Source organism: Pteropus alecto, unplaced genomic scaffold, assembly GCF_000325575.1.
Source record: "Pteropus alecto unplaced genomic scaffold, ASM32557v1 scaffold76, whole genome shotgun sequence".
Lineage (NCBI taxonomy): Eukaryota > Metazoa > Chordata > Mammalia > Chiroptera > Pteropodidae > Pteropus > Pteropus alecto.
The window spans coordinates 8,948,563-8,969,671 of NW_006443138.1; the positions used below are offsets into that span (position 1 = coordinate 8,948,563).

The 21,109-nt window shown below is 38.1% G+C and overlaps 1 protein-coding gene across 1 annotated transcript in view; it reads left to right on the top strand.

The window, feature by feature from the left end:
- Positions 1-21,109, top strand: part of TPH2 (tryptophan hydroxylase 2) — an 88,946-nt gene that overhangs the window by 46,599 nt on the left and 21,238 nt on the right. The window contains 1 exon segment of the mRNA XM_006923753.2: positions 8,012-8,138. Within this exon segment, the coding sequence (XP_006923815.1) occupies positions 8,012-8,138 (127 nt within the window).

Consider the following 21,109-nt stretch of genomic DNA (forward strand, 5'->3'; position numbering starts at 1 on the left):
CATCAAAAAAAGAGGAAGCAATGTTTTTCTTTATTTTCTTCTTCCCTTTCTTTTCTTTTCTTTTTTTACTATTAATAGCAAACATGTATATATCAACTATTATGTGCCAGGCACTATTTCCAGTTCGTATGTGGATGAACTCATTTAATACAACAACCATTTGAGTTGTTACTATTATTATTCTGAGTTTATGGAAGTTATGGAAAAGGAAACCAAGGCACAGAAAGGTTAAGTAACTTGCTTAAGGTCACACAGCTGGTAAGTGAGAGAGTCAGAATTTGAACTCAGGGAGTAGTGCCAGCATCTGTGAGATTAACTACTATTTTATGTTAAACAACAGTACTAAATAGAAAAACTCAAAACACATGTGCTAAAACTGAATAGCTTCTTTTTTGGTTTTCTAATTAGTAATTTTGTATAAGATAGTAAAGTGACACTTTCTTACTTTAATTTGGTGGCCCTGCCTTGACAGAACCCTAAGTACTATGTGTGCCTATTGGATGCTCCACTGCTGCGTTGTTCCGTTCAGTCTCTGGTACAACTATGAGGCTTGTTAGAAGCTCGCCCTCACCTTTGATCTTTGCAGGGCCCCCATTAGCCTGCCCCATTTATCAAGAGGAAGCATCTCCTATTTCACTGGAAAAAGAAGGGAAAAGTGCATGACTATAGTAGTAATGCAAGAGAAGGCTGCCGTGTCCATGTCCTCAGGCCAAAGGACCTATGGACTCCATGCCCCGAAATCCAGGCCCCACCATCAGTTCTCAGTGTGACTGATGGCAAACCACTTAACCTCCCTATGTGAGGGATAATGAAATAATGCTTTGATCTTTAAAGAGAAAAAAGCTTTATATAAATACCAAGAAGGTCCACTCTTACTTGGTACCGCTTAAATTTATGTGGAGGCTGATGCATCTCGTAAAATTGCAGCGTGTCCTTAGTTACAAGGCCACGTTCCTAGACCTGGACTCCCAAGTTTTCAATCATAATATTGTATCTAGTTTTGTGACGTACCTAAAAGCAAAAATAACTCCAAAGACTTTTTCAGAGATTTTTGTCTCAAGAGCTCCAAGGGCTTTAACAATAGACATTCAATAAAAACAAAACAACCCTATACATTTTTTAAACCTGTGCATTTTGAAACCAAATTTGTACCTAAGTGTCTGCTGAATACCTATTTTTGTTCTTTTAGTCTGTTATTCATGGTGGCTTGGGATAAAGCTTTCAGCTGCATATATACATGTAATTTTTGTAAATTAATTTTTATAAAAATATATAATTTAATTGAATATATGTTTAACTTTAAAAATTTTTATTTTTTAGCAGATTCAAAGCAGGATTCATGTTTTCCACTGTTCCACCCCCAAACATTTGCCTTCCTTGCATGGCGCCTGTAATCCAAAATTAGCACTCATCGGCACCCATAACTGCATCATAATTCATATTCCCTCAGTGCCATGTAGTCAGGGAGAAGCTCATTTATGTACCTTCGGATGTGGAAGACTGAGATAACCTAGGAGAAATCTTTTTCAGGAATATTTGCATTTTTAAATTGCAAGTTCAGAAGAAAAAATTCACAATGATTGAATATTTTTAAGCAGGAAAGAGGTAACCACTGTTCATACCCTTCCCTGCTATGTAGAGAATTACATCTATTGACAGGCACAGAAGCCACCGCAAGAGAGAAGGGAAAAGAGATCTGACATTACCCACACATGTTCTGTTCATCTGGCATCATTCCATTCATCTCTGTGAAGTAGGCCAGGTCATCACTATTTTACAGATGGCAGTTCCAAGGCTCAAAGAAGTCAGGTAGTTTCCAACACACAACTAGAAAATAGAAAAACCAAGATCTAGTCCAAGGCCCTTATGCTGCATTGGAAATTAGGAAAACTATACTTGGGATTCACTTGGGTTTACCTCGATCTGGAGCAGTAGAGTCCCATCATCACTGCTCTATTCAGTGGAGTTAAAACAAGCAGTCATTGAGCATCTATTATGTGCCAGGCTTTTCTAAGCACTGGGAGCCCAAAGATAAACATGGCATGACTTCTGTCCCAAAGAAGCTTACTGCTTCTTATTTAAGTGATAAAATATCTTCCAAAAAGGCAAAACTTACTGAAATACAATAGACTTAGGTGTAATTATAATTTAAGATAATATGACTAATAGTACATGTTGGAAGCTTATGTTTAATGCATTATCTACTCCATTGTTTAAAATACTACATGAGATAGGCACCCTTATAGTCTCCATTTTATAGCTGAGAAAACAGTACATCTGTACTGTCCAATGTGGTAGAGATATGGCTATTTAAATTTATTAATTAAAATTAATAAAACTATAGTTTCTCAGTAGCTCTAGCCACATTTTAAGTGTTAAACAGTTACCTTTGCCGAGTGGCTGCCATATTGGACGATGCAGATATAGACTATTCCCATCATCATGGAACATCCCATTGCATAGTGCTGCTCTAAGTAATTTGCCTATGGAGGAATGTAGGAATGGACTTAGGTCTGACTGCAGAGTATATGCTTTTAACCATTCTGTTATATTGCCTTTTTAATATTTAGTGAAATTTGGTGTTGGGGGCAGGGAAAGATTAAAATCTCTTATTTCTTTAAGAAGTAAGAAATATCTGAGATGGTGGGAAGCTAGAGACATTGACAGTTTTCCCTTGCAAGGTTTTTTTTTTTTTTTTTGTGTGATACTTATAAGAACTGGAAACTTTCTTTCACTGGGTAGGGAAGTTAGGACTTGCTGTGTGACTGTGCTTTTATGGAACCGTAATGTGACTTTGCTAAGAGTTGTATTAGGATTATGCCTTATTTGCTTTTAAGCCTCAGTTCCTAACATAGTACCTGGTCCATAATAGGCACACAGTAAATGCTTCTTGAACTGAATTTCAAAATATATAGCTATAGTATCTTCTGCCTGTCTCAAAAGAATTGTAGTGCTGAAGAATAACATTGGTGGCTTTCCTTATGATTCCTAGGGGGAAATAAGTAAAGCAGACGTTTTCCAGGGCAATATCTTGGTGCTTGGTGTCATAGAAAGAGGGCTACATATGTGTTTTTCTACACTGTGATAAGGACATACGAGGGATGATCATAAGAGCTGCTAAAATCTGGGCCAGATTATACAGTGTGGAATTTAAAATCTAAATGAAAGAAATTCTCTATATGGCTCCAAAGCAAGCATTGAAAAAAAAAAAATCGCCTCTATACAAATTAATTCCTCTTGTCATCTCCTTAGTGAAGTGAAAACAAACCAAGTCACCCCCTTTTCAATGCATCCCAGTGTGTTGTCCCAGATGACATGCACTTACTCACCGAATGTGGTGTGAAAGCTGAAACACCACCCTGCCCCCGCCATTTTGGCTCCAGCTCATCCTCCTGCTTCTTTTCATCAATGCAAATGCTCCACCCCTCCCACTCATCTTCCTTTCCTTCTCTTCATGATTTAGCTGAAGTCTTGGCATCTGTGTCATTTAGAACAACAAGACCTATAGAGATATGGTTTAAAAGACAGATGCACTGATTTGGGATGGGAAGCAAATGCTGGATGCTCACTCACTGCTTCTTAAAGGCTTTAATTTACAGCAGAAATAAAAAGTCGTTCAACACATAGTGCGGGGAATCAGCTTTGAGAACTGATAAGAGGAAAAAAATGCCAGACTCGTTTTGAATTTGAATTTAACAACCAAGGACTCTTATTTCTCCACATAGCAAAATGATGGCAACTGTCTTAGAATGATTTAAGAATTCCCTGGAGGCATTTTGCCCAGACCCCTTTGCAGGCGCATTTTGGCAGGCTTTAGAGTCCTTCTAACAGGGCTTATCAGAGGAGATTCCAATTTAGAGCAGCCAAAGTTTAGTGTCTGATATCAGCTCTAGTTTTTCGTTTTTTCTTTCTTTTTTTCAAAAGGAGACATGATGTTTTACAGTGTTAACAGTTCTGAAAGGTCCTACATTTCCAGGGAACAGAGCGCTATTGTGCAAAGGGCTCTGAAAAGCATTATTCAGGCGAAAATGCATCAAAGGGATGTGAGTTAAAAAGAGGAAAGTTTGCTGATGTAGAGATTGGAGGCAGCATGTGCTGACAGGTGCAATTATAGTTAAATAATTGACTCTTTTAAGAGAGGTCTGGTGAGATAAGGTGTAGCCGTGGACTCACATCAGAAACCTGCTCGTAATTAGATACTCAGGGGTCCAGTTGTGGATGACATAACCAACGTAGGGAACTACTTTACCTGCAGGACTTAATAGCTATTGCACTTTGTAAATAGAGTGGAAACGCATGATTTTAGCTCAACAGAACTTAATTGATCCAAAGGTTGGAGAGAAGGCTCAGCCTTCTCCCTCAGGTTCCCAATAGTCTGGAACCTCTTTCAGCCTTGAAGAGTTTTAGTCAACCCAGCTTCTAAGTCCTTCAGTCTCAAAGAAACTGAAGCAATGTCAACTTTTCGAAGTTAATTAATTGCTTTCATTTGTAACGTTAAAGATCTTTCTACTTCAGTTTCTTTTGTATACACCTTGAGTGTTAGCTGGAGACACTGGGATAGAGAAGAGTCTGGTGTTTATTTCTGAGACTGTTCTGCTAAAGCCATAAAGGGTAATAACTTTCTTTCTGGTCCTGAAATATAGGTGCCTAAAGCCTTGGCTCGAGGAGAAGTGGGGTTCCCGTACATCTACACTTGCTCGGGAATATGAGCAGCAGTTCTTCCTCAGGGTCTCTGCATGGAGATGGAGCTGAGACGAGGGTGCAAACTAGTGAAATACAGAGAGATATTTCTACGTATAATGGGGCGAAGGGCACCCCTAACGTGCTGTTAATGCTTCTGCTAGACATCTTGCTTTGGGTTTTCATTCTTCATGAGACAATGTGACTTATGTTGCTGTACCGTATAATTGTTTTCCTTTCACATTTATAATTTCTTTCTTCCTCTTCTTTGTATAGTAGGATTATGTTCTCATTGCAATGCTATTAAAGGTTCTTAAGCTGGCTGTGACTTATAGGTTTCTGATAATGACCCATCAATTTAAAATCCAGGAGACAGCTTTTCTACCACAGAGCAGTGACTCCTTAATATCTTTTGATCTCTTGTATTTCCCTTTCTCTTTCCTTTGAAATTGCTGGTTTTTCACTTCCCCTTCTACCGTCTGGACTCCATCAGGACCTAGGTAGATAAAGACAGTCTTCTGCAGGAGCCTTCCACAAGTATTGAACATTCTCAAAAGTAAATCTAGTTTTGCACCAAAACCCCACCACTATGGGAGCCATGGCCTTTCTGATTCTCATGTTAGGAAGCACTTAGCACAGAGCCTGACCCACAGTAAGCATTTAGCATGGGTTGGCCATAATTACTTTAGTTTCCGCTCACCTTGTTTATTCATATCATGAGCTAATACCATCTTCAGTATTTCCCTAGAGTTTGACATCTTGTCTAATTTTGAAATTATTGTTGTCATATTTTCTGCCTGGATCAGTAGGGGTCCTTTAGTATTTACATCATAGGCTATAATGGGGGTATTCAGATCTATCCATAGGGGGCCATTTGATCCTAATTCCAACATTGGCGCAGACTGCATGAGCTTTTAAAAAGTTGATCACACGAGTGAGTCTATAGGGCCCAGTCCTAGCATGGAAGTTATTAGACTTTTAAGTGAAGACTTTTCAGATGCACATGGAAGAATAATTAGCTACCTAGTAAACTTTATGTTACCTCCTTTCATGATTCTCCAGTATTAATAATGTAATTCTAACGGAATTAAACTTGGGCAGCTCAAAATTACATAACCACACGCAGCTTTAGTTTTAAGTACTAGTTACTTGAAGCCTGCTAACAGAGCTCCTAGCATCATAAATTATAACATTGGGTCTCCACCCTGGCTGTGTCTTATTATCACCTGCAGAGATTTTTTAAAAATACAGTTGCTCAGGTATATCCCAGAGAGTCTGCCTGAATTGGTGTTAGGTAAGGCCCAGTCATTGGTACTTTTAAAAAGGCTCCTCAAGTAATTTGGAGGATTAAGGACCACTGATTGGCCAGAAAAGCGACTTAACGACACACTGACTACATTTTTACTTGTGCTAACCAACTTGGTTGAATTCTCCTCACAAGATAAGCAGTGGTGCACCCCCCACCCCCACCTTCTCATTTACTCCACAAATACAAGTTAAAACAAGAGAGCAGAAAGAGCATAGCTTTGAGGCAGAGGAATCTGCTTTCAAATCTTATCTCTCTTATTAACAGAGTGACTTTGGAAAAGACGCTTAAATTTACTGAATTTTAGCTTCCCCATTTGTCAGATGGAAAAAAACATGATTTCTTTGTAAGTGAAGATTAAATTACTAATGTGATATGAAATCATTTAGTACAGTACCCAGCATACAGTAAAAGCTCAACATGTTAGCTTTCTTATTTTTGTCCTTTTGTCCTTAATTTCTTTCTAGGTAAAATGAGAGGCTTTGATAACATTTAAATTCCCCTTTCCTCTAAAATTCAATGAGTCTGATTAACAGCCTTAAGCATTATGATTGGAGAAAAACAATATATATTATTTTCCACAAGTTCAGGTTATGTACAAGCAAGCTATTGGCACTCAGTTGACAAAGAATGAATTTGGAATTTCTTTTAGTATCATGTTCACATATCTCATTTGGCTGCCCTTTCAACCTGACATGTCTATAAAGTGGCTGGCCAAGGTTGGGGATGTGGTTTAAGTTGTGGGAACAAGATTTTTTGATTGAGTAATGCCATCTGTTTCATGTGGGCATCGATCTTGTTCCTGTGAGCACAATTTACTTGCTTCGACCACATGACCATCCAACCTACTTTTTACTTGTAATAATGGTGGTAGCACCTGGCATTTATATTATAGCACCTGTTTAAAGTGATACACTTCAAAGAAGCCCAAGTGAATTCAGAAAATACCTTTTAATGACTACCTGACTAATTTGTTTTTGTCAAGAAAATTAAATATTGCTGCCTCTGGATCCAGTCCCAGAGAGTCACAGGGACTTCATTCCAACATAGCCTGGCATCAGGGAACAGTTTGTAATTCATGGCAATGACTCAGTAAGTCATCTGCTTTGCTTCTTTGTGACACATACTGGCCTTCGCCTGGTCATCTGGCTCCAAACGGAAGCTCAGCCAAATGAGAGAGATTCTGAGCTTCTATTATCACCTAGTTCAGGCTAAGCAAAGCAGAGGACTGGGAGGGTCATCCAATGTGCAGGCTCAAGTAAGTTGCTTGTGTAATAGGCAGATAAATTATCTGTGGGAGAAGCCACTTTGATGATGATAATATGATGCTCTGCTGTTTCGTAGTGCCTGGCAAAGTGTCACATGAGATGCAGTGCGACTGAAGGGTTAAGAACAAGAGATCAAAATCATAACAAACTGGATTCAAATTTTGGCCTTATTAGTATGTATAACAAGAGTCAGCAAACGTTTTCTGCAAAGGGCCAGCTAGTAAATATTTTAGGCTTTGCAGGCCATATGGTCTCAGTCACAACTGCTCAAGTCTGCCATTTTAGTCAAGAGGGGCCACAGATTATATATAAATGAATGGCCATGGCTGTGTCCCAATAAAACTTTATTTACAGAAACAGGCAGTAGGCCAGATTTGGTCTGTGGCTGTAGTTTGCCCACCTCTGATCTTGCACTAATAAATTCCTTTAAATTTCTCTTGAGGATTAAAAGAGATAATAGATATAATAAAACGCTTATCACATTCTTGGCATACAGTACGCACTTGAAAATAGTAGTCACTATTATTTTGTTAAAAATGTTATATATAATATAATTTAAGATGCCATTGATTGTAAAGTACATCTTGATTTCAGAGATATTAAAATGCGATAAAAGTCTCAGAACTGATGAAATTTGGAAATTGTAATGGTAATTAATTCGAGTAACAAGGTTACGTTTAGGATTTTAAGTATTTTTCTGCCAGTGGTAGTTTAAAACTTCTCATATGACATTTCTTTGTGATGGTTTTCTTGTCAGAGATACATGTCATGAACTCCTGGGACATGTTCCACTACTTGCGGATCCAAAGTTTGCTCAGTTTTCACAGGAAATAGGCCTGGCATCTCTGGGAGCATCAGATGAAGATGTTCAGAAACTGGCCACAGTGAGTCCATTTTCAACTTAAAAAAATTGTTCTGTTTATGTCTATTGGTAATGTACAGAAAGCTTTAGAGTTATCAACTATGAATTTTAAGGCAAACATTCTGGAGAGGACATGGTGACTTTACCTTTTCCTGTGTTGTGTTCTTTTGAAGCACAGTGCATTCTTGAATTTTTAATCACCAAAATGCTTGTATTTTATCCTTCTCATTCAGGGGTTGGCTAGATAGAAAATATTTTAGTCTTGCTGGTCATAAGGTCTCTGTCACAACTACTCAGCTCAGCCACCGTGGTGCAGAAGCAGCCACGGCAATATATAAATTAATGAGTATAGCTGCGTTCTAATAAAACTTTATTTACAAAAGCTGGTGGTGGGCCAGATTTTGCCTGTGTGCTGTAGTTTGCTGACTCTCATTTTATTTCAGTGTTTGTTTCCTATAACTATTAGTAATAGTAAAATGTTTATTGTAAAATAGGGGTTGTATTTGAGACCATCTCAAGTTGCTATGGTTGTGGTCAGACACAATTTGAGTCAGCAATAAACAGCTCAGGCTAAACAATTATGATAAATACAAAACCAGAAAAAGATTTAGTAGATGCTATAATCTCAGGAAGGTTCTTCTTAAAATAAGCAATATGGGAGGAAATGTGTAATGTTGGTGGTTACTTTTAAGATGCCAAAGAGCTAGATCTAGTAAGCTCATGGGCCTTACCTTAGCCCCATTTAAAGAGCCCAGGGTAAGATAGAGCAGGCTTAGCAAACTCATTTAGCTACAGGGACGAATCTGTTCGCCTAAATGAGCAAAGCTACCAGAAGAAGTAATGGTACCTTAATTTGTGTGTATTTGTCACAGGTACACACTGATGATATAGTAGACATGCAGGAATATTTTTTACTCCCATCAAGAAATAAGTTTCCTCATAGATTTCTTAAGACACATGGGCCCTTTCAGTGTATCTTTTGTTTCCTACTTCTGATGGAGATGTGGGAACTGGAAAATATTTCTTTACTAAAAGAGAAACAGCAGGTAAAGCCAAGCTGTTGGTGTCAGTGTGGGGATGAATAGGGTTTAGTGGGGACTCCGGTGAACTTTCAGGAGAGCTGCCTCTTCTACAGCACAGGGCTGGTCCTCACTACCCGCTCACGTCTGCCAGATGGAAATGCAGAGCTTTGTGTTGCCAGATCTCCAAATTTTTGAGAGAGGCCGGCAATCTAGATTTCTAAACAAAATTGAATGATTAAAAAATTTTGGCTCATAAAATAATCTACCACTGTGAGCTGAAGAAAATACATTTGTAGATTGAATCAGGAAATTGACTTTCCAATTTGTAACCTTTGTCTAGGGAATATATCTTATTTATAATGACTGTCTATTATTGGGTAACAAACAATTCTAAAACTTAGTGGCTTCAAACAATGAACATTTATTATCTCATAGTTTCTGTGGTTTGGAATTCGGGAACAACTTAGCTGAGTGGTTCTGCCTCAGGACCTCTCATGGGGTTGCTGTCAAGATGTGGGCCTGCAGCTGTCTGAAGGTTTGGGAATCTTCTCCCAAGATAGATCACTCATGTGGCTATTGGCATAACAACTGCAGATCAAGTGATGGGAGAGAGTGGGGGAAGAAGGCGGGGAGAGAGAGAAAGAGAGAGAGAGAGATAGGAAGGGAGGAAGTTGTAATGCCTTTTGCGACTTCATATTCTGGTTCGTGTCAGCCATATTCTATTCATTAGAAGAGACTCACTCCAACACACACTCAAGGGGAGGAGAATTAGGCTTCACTTTTTGGAGAAAGTGTCAAAGTGTTTGTAGATACATTTTAAAACTACCACACATGAATCCTGTTATTTAATTCTCGAATCTTGGGTCTGGGTTTAAACTCAACATTTCGGAACCTTTTCCATGACTTTCAAAGTTCCCTGAAATTTTCTGGTTTCAGTCTTTGATCCCCAACAGGTCATACTTTTGATCAGGGATGGAAGTTTTGCTTACTTGTCTGACTCTGAACAGCCACAAACTGGGACTTAACTCTGCCAGGTTGTGCGTGCATATGTATATGTGTGTCCAAAGAGAGGAGAGGAAGGAGTAAGGTAGGACTTGACGAATGTGAATAAAGGTGGGTCTTAGTGAGTGAGTGATCTTACTCCTTTCTTAAAAGCAGTGAAAGAAAGCAGTTTTACTGTCCCTTGTTTTTACATTCCATTAAATAATGATCCATTAATTCTATCATTCAAAGTAACATGTACAAAGAATGTTATGGTCCTCACTTTTCAGACGTTTATATAGCCTATATAGATAAAGCCTACATAGATTTTTTTAGAGAAGAGGAAGTTTGTGCTGAGTCTTGAAAGATGAGGAAAAGTCAGCCAAGTGGTGAAGAGAGGAATGGGAAATAGAGGGACAGTTTCAGCAGAAATAAGAAATCTCTCTCTGGTGGGCAGGGAATTGTGCTCACCAGTTTTGAGGGCCATGCTGAAGCCCATGGTTGCCTTTTGTATTAGTTTTCTGTAGCTGCTGTAACAAATTATACATGGCTTAAAACAACACATGTGCTACCTTAGAGTTACCTTCTAACTGTGTTAGAAGTCCAACACAGTTCTCACTGGGCTAAAATTAAGGTATTGGCAGGGCTGTGTTCCTCAGTGGAGGCTTTAGGGGAGAATCTGTTTTCTTGCCTTTTCCAGCTTCTAGGGCTGCCCACGTTTCTTGGCTCATGGCCCCTTCTTCCATCTTCCAAATCAGCAATGTTGCATCTCCCTGACACTTCTTCCATTGTCACACCTCTTTCTCACTGACTGTAGCTGGGAAAGGTCTTTGCTTTTAAGGATGTGACTGGATATTTGCCTATCTCAAGGATTCATATCCTTAATCATATCAGAGAAGAAAACAGATTTACACATTCTGGGGATTAAGGCATCAACATCTTTGGGGGGCATTATTTTTTGTTTCTATATATTTGCAATAAAAAAACTAATACATGTACCTTGACAACTGTTTTTACTAGGGCCAGTAAATCTGCAGGATGAATAAGTTTTCTTTTGGAATTTACATTTCTTAGCATGATTTTAATACCCTTGGTTGTGGGTTGCCTGAGCTTGAACAGCTAAAAACACTTCCATCTGTTAGAGAGCATTAGGTCATTAATCATATTTCTCTCTCCCTCCCTCCCTCTTTTCCCATTGTCCTTTCCCTAGAATGTACCTGCTTTTCTGCAAAAGCCAATTCAACAGATATTCTTCAAGTGGCTAAAGAATCTTAGGTGCCATGAGATAGGTACCATGAGAAAGGTTATACTTGCTTCAAGGAACTCCCCATCTAGTGCACAAAAATACAGAATCAGTGTCAGCTTCTATTGATATACATGAGCAGATATGTAGAAGTGGATTTAACGTGAATCAGCTAAGTTGTGCGTGAGTTCTGAGTTCGCCGTTGGAAACTGGGATTCAGAATGGGGGCAGAGGCCAGCAGAAAGGGTCTTTATAGAGGAAGTGACTGGTGACAGGTTAGAGAGGATCAAATGTCCCCCAAGGGAGCCAACCTGCTTTGGATCTTGCGGTGGCTTTGATAGCTAAAAAGAACCAGAGAGTGTAAACTTGCAAAAAGCTTAATGCAAAAGACTTAAAGCAAAAGTCTAAATGCAGTGGAGATTTGGAGTGAAGAGGTGGTGTCTCACCATGGTTTTGCCTGATCTACTCATTTCTCCTTTCCCAATATCACATGAACTACCACTCCAACTCTCTTTGATTGTCTGTCTCTCACAAGCCTTGCAGTTCCAATTTTTCCCAATTTTATATACTGGCTACTTACTTTGAACAGTGTTTGGAGACCAAAGGGAAACTTGGAAAAGTTTTTCCTCTGTAATGTGGAGAATATGAAGGAGGATAAACTCAGTGTGAGGGGCTAGGGTGATTTTTCCTGAACTGAGACTAAAACTGCTGTTGACTTCTAGAACAATGTTCCATCCCTCAGTTAAAAACAAAGTGAATGGAAAACTGCTAGAAAATGGTCTTGAAAGAAAACCCTGAAATAAATAACCTATTGGATGATATGCATATTAATGACCCTCAAGCCATAATGCTGAAGCTAGAAGCCCAACTTAATGACCCAGACTAAGAGATTAGAGCTCAAGTCTCATGAAGAGGAGTAAAAAGTCCACTGGTGGGAGGATAGTGGTGGTTAGCAAGGGCTGCTAGCTGTCCAGATGAGAAATGGAGGTAGTTTTAGCTGATTTCCTCAAAGTTGTTCCCATTATCTCCCCTGAAGAAGTACTAGAATAAAATGAGAGATGAGACTTACCAAAGTAGAAAAATCCATAGCGAGAACAAATGGAAAACCACAGAAATCACTATTTGTGCAGAACAATGAGACAGGCCATATTACTCTTTCACTCTAGGTGAGATTTATATTATTAATGACTCTGTTTATATAGTGCCTGCCTTTCCTCATTTAGTGAATTTAAGCACTGATGAAAAAGAGTCACGCCTAGTGAAAGCAGACACTTCATAACTTTCTGTGACGTGCTGTCAACAGGTCCATCTAAGGAACAAAACAACCTTGGCTAGGACTAACTGGCGCTGCCAAACTCTGTCTTGTCCCAAGCTGCTTTCGAACTTCTGAGTCTGATATCAGAAGGATCAGGCTATCGCCTGTAGCTACTGCCTCCCCTTGCTGTATTTCTGCCTCATATTTATTTTGGCATTTTAATAATGCTCAGTTTTGAGAATGAAGCTATTTCTTCTGTTTTATGTGGGCAATGGTTTCTACGCCCTGAGAACCATTTAAATGAAACTCTTTTGTATCTGAAGAAATTGATGCTGCTGCTTGGTAAATGTATTTCAAATGCATTGTTATACATGTAAATAATTTGCCCTCTGGTGGATAATGAATAAGGCCACTGGTTTGGCAGCTATACTCTTTTAATACCCATCATAACCATCCAGGGTCTGAGCATGATAGATATGTAAAAATATTCCCAATAAAGGCTGCTTAGAGTGCGCTATAATTTTGAGACCAGCCGTTTCCCACTGTCGTGCTGGCTTAAGTGGATTTAATAGATCAGTGTCTTCTTTAAGGGTTATAAACTTAAATGCCTTCAGGGTCCAGATAGGTAGCAAACATGTGTGAAACAACCTGATATAAGATAATAAAGAGTATTGGAGTCTGTGGAGAACTGGAGAATACCCATTACACCTAAAGACCTTCAAATTCAAAAATTAAAACAAAGCAAAATATTCTTTGGCTAAAAATTATGTCTGTAAGAACTATAGGCTCTAAGTTGCCAGCCCTTGCATCTAAAGTTAGACTATACGTTAGACTCTGCCATCCTTGAGAGACCAGCCTATCCTACATTCATCTTTGTATCATTTTGAACATCTTCAATGACTGCTGGGCAACTGGCTAATATTTTTCCCTGAGAAAAGATGGCTATTACAGTGTTCACTAGAAATAAGTATCTTGTTGTTGAGAGGTGACTGGTTTGAATTGTAATTTTAAACAGTTATAAGTATGACTGTCATACATGGGTGCTGAGCATGTGTCAAAGATTTATTTAACTCATTAATAAGAGGAAAGCAGGGTGGTATGTTTAGTTCAAAGAAGAATTTGAGCAACTGAGACTATATAGTCACTGAAAAAAAGATTCCTGGAATAAAGTGCAAAATGGTTTCTGTTCTACAGGGCAAGAAACCATAACCTTGAAGTTATCTTTTCTGCCAGGCAGAAATTATTTACATGTATAGTGAACAAAAATAACTTGCAACTTATCAATCTTCACAAGGTAACATCTAACAAAACTTCTGGGCCCTAGTCATTAGTAAATAGGATGTCAGACAAAGGTTATAGCTCCTAGATCAGTGCTTTTTGAACTGTAATATAAAATAACCTAGGGATCTTATGAAAATGCAGATTCTGATTGTGTAGATCTGGAATGGGGCATGAGATTCGGCATTTTTGACAAGATCCCAGGTAATACTGGTGCTGCTGGTCCAGGAGAAGCAGGCAGGTAATCTGTTACACAGGTGGGCCTGTTAGACAATGCTTGAATATGTCTTTGAAAAGGTACATGGTAATCTTTTAGTCTTATTTTAATATTTGATACTTTTTCTAAGAACTCGATTAATAGAGTATCAGAAGATAAATATTATGTAGTGTGAGATGAGTTTATTTAGGACTTATTCTGGGCCTGAAAATGGACCCTTGCATCCATGAGTGCCATGCCAGTGGTTCTGTTTTGCGTGTCTGCTCTCACACTCTCATGTCACCTGCTATTTTGCCACATTATTCAATTTTATAGGAATGTACAAACAGAAACTTGCTGATAAGGTAAATTTAGGAACTAGTGCTAGAAAAATATTGATTTCTCTTCCTCTGAACATTAGGAAATGTGAAGGGGCTCCTCCCACCAAATGGTGAATCCCATCCTGTGATGCAGATGGCTTCAATTCAGTCTATTCATTTCTCACATCATGAAGGTGTTTGGACAGACAAAGCTGTGCATCACTTCTAGGAGAAAGCAATCAGTGTGAATATACCACAGATGTTTCCCAAGCAGAATACATCAGCCTCTGGCCCAGTTGGAATTTTCCCTATACTGAGAGTTTCAGGTCCTCCATTCAATCCTGTCAACCCTGAAATGTGTTTCCTTTTCTGTTTCACTTTCTGATGGAATGGGTTCTGTCACTGGGTCTTGATGATGCTAGCAAGAGAGGAGTCATGGCCAAGGGTAATGAAGGAATAATCAGTCTTTCCTGGAATGTGTTCCCAGAGTGTTAATCTCGTGAAATGTTATTATGAGTTCTGTACAAGGAGGGATCCATGGACAAATATGTTTGGGAAATACCGGATTAAATAAAGTGAACAGTTTCATTTTTAAAGTATAGGACTTTTCAGAGCCTTTAATAACATAATGTGCAGAGTAAATCTCCACAATTGATAAAAAAATTATTTTTCCAAAATTACCGTGTTTTCTCCATTATAAGATGCCATTGGTTGTAAAACACACCCTTAATTTAATAGTTAAGTTTTTAGAGGAAAAAAGATTCAGCTACCAAATTTTTTTTACATTGTTTGTAAGATCAAGCTCCATTTTAGAAACGTGAAAAAAGTGAACTTGAGAATTGAGAAAATACATTATATGGCTGCAGAAGTCTATTTTTATGGAATGTATATTAGCATCCCAGGCTATTAATATTCCCAAGAGCAGATTAGGATATACAAGTCTAGAATATTTTTTGAAAGAGTGCAATTCATTGTGAGCAGAGACCTGGTCATCAGCTAATTTTTTTTTGTGGTGGGAAAAAATTATCAGGAAATTAATAATGTAGGGTTCTGTCTATACTTTATCAAAACAATAATTTATTGGTTCCAAGTAAAAGAGTTTGCATTGATTGGGGCTTTTGATGGCCATGAATCAAGTGTGTTTGATTTTCCAGGTATAACCAGTACTTTCTCATGCCGAGAATGGTAATAAGAAGTATAGTCAGTCTTAAACTAATAATCGACTATAATTCACATTAGAAGTATAATTGTAGTTTATGAATTGGCAATTAATATTTTCATGTCTGCCAAGGACATTATTTTATTTCCCAGTCTCTCATGTCTTTGCCTACTTGGCTGAGGGTGGGGAACTTTTAAGTGTTTTTAAAAGACTTATGCCCAGCTCTAGTTCTTTCTGAAGATGGATGACATTAAAAGTAACCATTTTAGTATCTACAGAAAACTTGAATTAATAAGCTCCAGGCTTATCTATTCCACGTAGCATCTTTGAACTAGTTCAACTGTTTGGATCATTTGATACAAAGCTGACAAAAGGCTGGAAGGAATGTACTTTTATACATTTTTAATTGAGGTGTTTGGGTGGATGATCAATTTATGTGTTATTTCTATGGGTAACTAAATTAAAAGTTAATAATATCTATTCCAACTCATTGCTTTCGCTTTTATGTCTTCTACGCATATAGAGTAGTAGTAGTGCCTGGCAAGAGACACTATATTTCTTTAACTAGCCCCATAGAGCTTAACTTCTGTTCTTTTTCAGTGTTTTCATCACTATCTTCTCTTGGCCTTTTTCTACTGGGGTGCTCGTAGGTCATGCTTTCTCATAACTATCATTCTCTTCTGCGAACTTTGATAGAGGAGCTAAGGCTATTTTGCCCTGCTTGTGTGTGTTTCATGTGTGATATTCATCATTGCCATTATGAGGTGTTTGCCATCTATTTACATCACGATGAGAACACAGCCATTCTTTGGTATGAAAAAGTGAGCCCTAGATTACCCACTATGTTTAGAAACAAATCCATTTGCAATCCGGAATGGTTGGATATTCTAGCAACTCAAATCTTTCCTCGTCGTTTATAGCTATATCCCAGGGGCTTTCGAGAGCTATCATATGACTGCAGGTGAGAAAAAAACCCCAACAACCTCCTATTTTAGGTATTTGGAAACTCATAAAGATGAGCTACCTTGATAACCATTCATTCTCTGATCGTGTGCTGAGTGAGCTCTGTATCCCTGCAGCAGCAGCACAAGTCAGCTGCTGGGTCTCTCAGCAGTTAATGAAGCTGCTATTCAGGACGTCTGATGGGCAGTATGTGGTGTGGTGTGATGTGGTGGAAAGGATCTGAACTTGAAATTAGCCCAATGGACTTTGAGAGCTAGCTCTCCGGCCCTCCCACCCCAGCTTTATTGAGATATAATTGACCCATAACAATAAGTTAAGTTTAAGGTATATAACCTGTCAATATAATAATACACTTATATATTGCAAAATAATTAGTTAGCCAACACTCATATCACACACAAAATTACCATTTCTTTTTTTGTGGTGAGACATTTAAGATCTACTGTCTTAGCAACTTTCAAGTGTATAATATGATATTGTTAACTATAACGACTATGCTGTGCATTAGATGCCTAAAACTTATTCATCTTATAACTGGAGGTTTGTACCCTTTGACCACTTCTTGCCATCCCCTCCCCTCCCAATTGCTCCAGTCCCTGGTAACCATAAAGACCTAGTCTCTGTTTTTATGAGTTTGGCATTTCAGATTCCACATATAAGTAATATCATGCAATATTTGTGTTTCTCTGTCTGACTTATTTCACTTAGTATAATGCTCTCTAGGTCCATCTGTGTTATTGCAAATGGCAGAATTTCCTTCTTTCTCATGACTAAATAATGTTCCATTGAGTATATATATATATATACTCAATGGAATATATATATAAATACACACACACACACACACACACACATATATACACACTCACATCTTTATCCACTGATGGACACTTAGGTTGTTTCTATATTTCGGCTAGTTTAAATAATGCTGCAGTAAACACGGGAGTGCAGATATCTCTTCAAAATCCTGTTTTTATTTCCTTTGGATAAATACCTAAAAGTGGAATTGCTGTATCATATAGTAGTTCTATTTTTATTTTTTTGAGAAATCTCCATACTATTTTCCATTGTGACTGCACTATATATTCCTACCAACAGGGCAAAAGGGTTCCCTTTTCTCTACATCGTCACCAACATTTATCTCTTGTCTTTTTGGTGATACAAGTGTCAGCTTTGATACTTCTAACCTCATAATGTACTCAGGGACAAATTACATTACCTCTTTGTGACTCACATGTCTTCTTCAAAATGGTGATATTCTTCTACCCAACACTGAATGAGGAGCAAATACAGTGAAATATTTTTGTAATGTATGTCATGCCATTATCTACATTATACCCAGGTATGATAGTACTCAATCTCACCATTACCCAAGAAATCTTAGCTGCACCAAAGGAGCTGTATTTTAGATTAAATCATTTTAAAGTCATTTCAGAATCTGAAATTCTCTAGTATTTCACCCAGAGCTAACTTCATGTGATTCGAAAGCCCTGACATTGAACCTTTCTTACTTTTTCTTCCCAGAGTAAGCCAGAATACATTCATTGAGCACAGAAGATTTTTGCAGTAATTTTAATTTTCATGAAGATGTATAAAAGTTTTCTGGTTTAACTATAATGGAGAAGTCTCTAAAAATCTTAGACTTGTATTAGAAATATCTATAGTATAATTCCATGTCTAGCAAAAGCAGAGAGAAGATGGTTGGGATTTTTTTTTTTTTTTTATGAGCTAAGATAGAAGAGGTAATATTATATTGAACCATAGGAATTTAATTACCCCATTCCACAAGTGTAGTTTTCATATAAAGGAGTCAAAAGGATTTCCAAAGCTATTCTTCTGAACTGTGTTATAAAAACCCAGAATGCATTTAATAGATGTGAAATGTATTGCTGTACATTATGAGCCACCACGATGAATAGAAGCACAATAAGAAACACGACATGAGATTGAACACACAGTGATTAAAAATCTCTTCATTCCCTTAGAAATATTGTAATTTGCTTAGAGTTTTATATGCTTGTCATTTTAAGGATGGCATTTCTGGAATATTTTTTGTGGGTGGATTTCATACTGGGGAAAGGTTTCCTAAAAAATGGAACTGCTGTCATTTAAGGGCTTACATCCAGAGTAGGTGCAAGTAAGAAGGCTGGGAGGGTTGGGAAGAATAAATCACCTGGGAGGCCTCATCCTGCTTTCCAGGGTCTGCACATCTGTCTACAGTGTCCATAAAAAATCATCCCCTGAGCACTGGAGGAAAGGCCAATACAGGGGAACTTAGGGACTCCTTGACTAAAAAGTCTTTACAAAAACTTCATTTCTCTCTTTATTATAAAAGTGACACATATTCATTTTAGAGAAAATTTAAAAATAGATAAATAAGGAAAAGAATATAAAGATCATTTGTAACATCATGGCAGCGATAACTACTAACATTTTGGTATATAGCCTTCTAGTTTTTCTGAAAAGTCATTTTGTCAAGTCAAGTAAGAGCTAAGTAAAAGGGAGTCCTGGCTTTGGGAAAAGGAGCAATGAAGTGTTCATCCATTTATCAAAGACTTGTGCTGTCAGAAGAGACTTTATCTTTTACATCAACAGACGAAAGAGTAAATTGGAAGGACACTAGAAATATGGGGTTTATGACTTTTCACTCAAGGAAGTTACAAAGTGTTTTAGTGAACATGATATGTAGCTATGCGTTTTGCTGCTTAACCCCTGCCCCCCTGCCCCGCCTTTTATTTTGAGGAAAGTGCAGATACAACTTTTTAAATTAAAAAATTGGTTTCCATATGTTTTTATCTTCAACCTTCAAATTTTACATTAGTATCGTCCCTGTTAGTGAATGTTACTTTTATCTAATCAACATTCACCCTTTCTATTGTTTTCTTTTTGAGTAAGATCATAAACATCCTTCCCCATAGCACTTGATCTCAGAAAATCATATCGGTAGGGAGTAAAAAGGAAAGCTGAAATAAAATAGAGTATACTGTATACAACACTACTGGTTTTCCTTTAGCCTGTGCACCTTAGGGAACTGTTAGGGAGGCAGTATAGTGTAGTGGGTAATTCAGAGTGCAGGCTTTTGGGTCAAATGACCTGGGTTCACATCCAGGCTCTATCACTTATTGGCTAGGTAACCTTGGATATGTTGGGTAACCTTGGATATGTTAACTAACCTCTCCGTGCCCTAGTTTTTTCATCTTTAAAATGAGAAGTAATAACACGGTACCGAGTCTTGTAGAACTATTGAAGATTAATGAGATAATGCATTGTAAGGCTGCTTAGCACAGTGCTAAGTATTTAATAAATGCTAGCTAGTGTATTTGACATGATTGTCTGCTTAGATATGGAGGTGGCCATATCTAAGATTCAAGGGCAGGAAAGGCCTCTGGAGAGAACTTTTACTTTTCCATGTGACCTTGGGTCAAGTTTTCCCTTCTGAAATGCAGACTATGCAGTTTACATTACAAAGGGCTTTTAGACAGAGACACATGCAACTGTGCAATATGAAGTGTTTTGACCATCAATAATAGAGGTGAGGCCTCCCCTAAAAGATGTCAAGTTCTCCCGAAGATGGAGGAGGCCTCCTCTGAGTTAATAGCACCCTCCCTTGAGTGAACATAGAAAAAAACTGTCACAGGAAACAACTTGGGAAAACAAATGAATAAATATAGTTTGTGCCAGTGAGAGCACATAAAATATGAAACCCTGACTAAACTTTTCAAGCAGGCTAGGAGTGATGCTGTTCATTGATACATGCAGCACTCCCTTAATAACTAAAGAAAGTAATAAATTTGGGATTTCACATCTTGGCTGCTCCTCCTCATGAGTTCAGGTTTCTGAGAATTCAAGCCAGGTGTTTGCAGTTTGGCTGTAAGATTAACACAAAAGTATGCAAAGAAGCTATTGGAAGACTTCCAAAGGATGTTGTTTGCCCTAGTTTTGATGCATTTTGGATGTGTCTTCATGTTTGTGCACAGGGGTCCTATGATGGTGTCTAATTAGCAAGGTTTAAAAGTTCTCTACACTACAACAAGGGAAGATACCGTAAAATGGCATACTTTAGAAACACTTAAATGTTTAGCTCTCACAAAAACTTTTTTTGGGGATGTTCACCTTTTCTTCCCTCAAATATAATTAAGAGGACAGTTCTTCCAAGATAAAAGTCAAGGCTATGATTGGTAAGCAAAGGGGCATTGAGTTCTGCTTCTTTGCCAAGGTGATCTAGCAAAGGCGTGACCTTGCTGGATTCCTACTAAATATCTTTTCTACAAATCTGATAAAATCAATTATGGCCCATTTATTTACTCATTTGGTAATATCTACTGAGTATTCACTATGTATCAGGCACTGGGGGGAATTCAACTGTGAAACAGATAGACATAGTCCTGCTTCTTGGAGACTCATAGTCTAGTGAGGGATACTGATAAGCGAGCAGGGTATTAAATGTAACTTGATAAGTGCAAAGATATGGGAAGGGGGGCTCTTAGGTCAGGCTCAGGGAGTGGGATAGATAGTCGAAGGTGGTTTCCTGGGGGAAGACTTTCTCAGCCTTCAAACTGGTTACAGTTTCCATGCA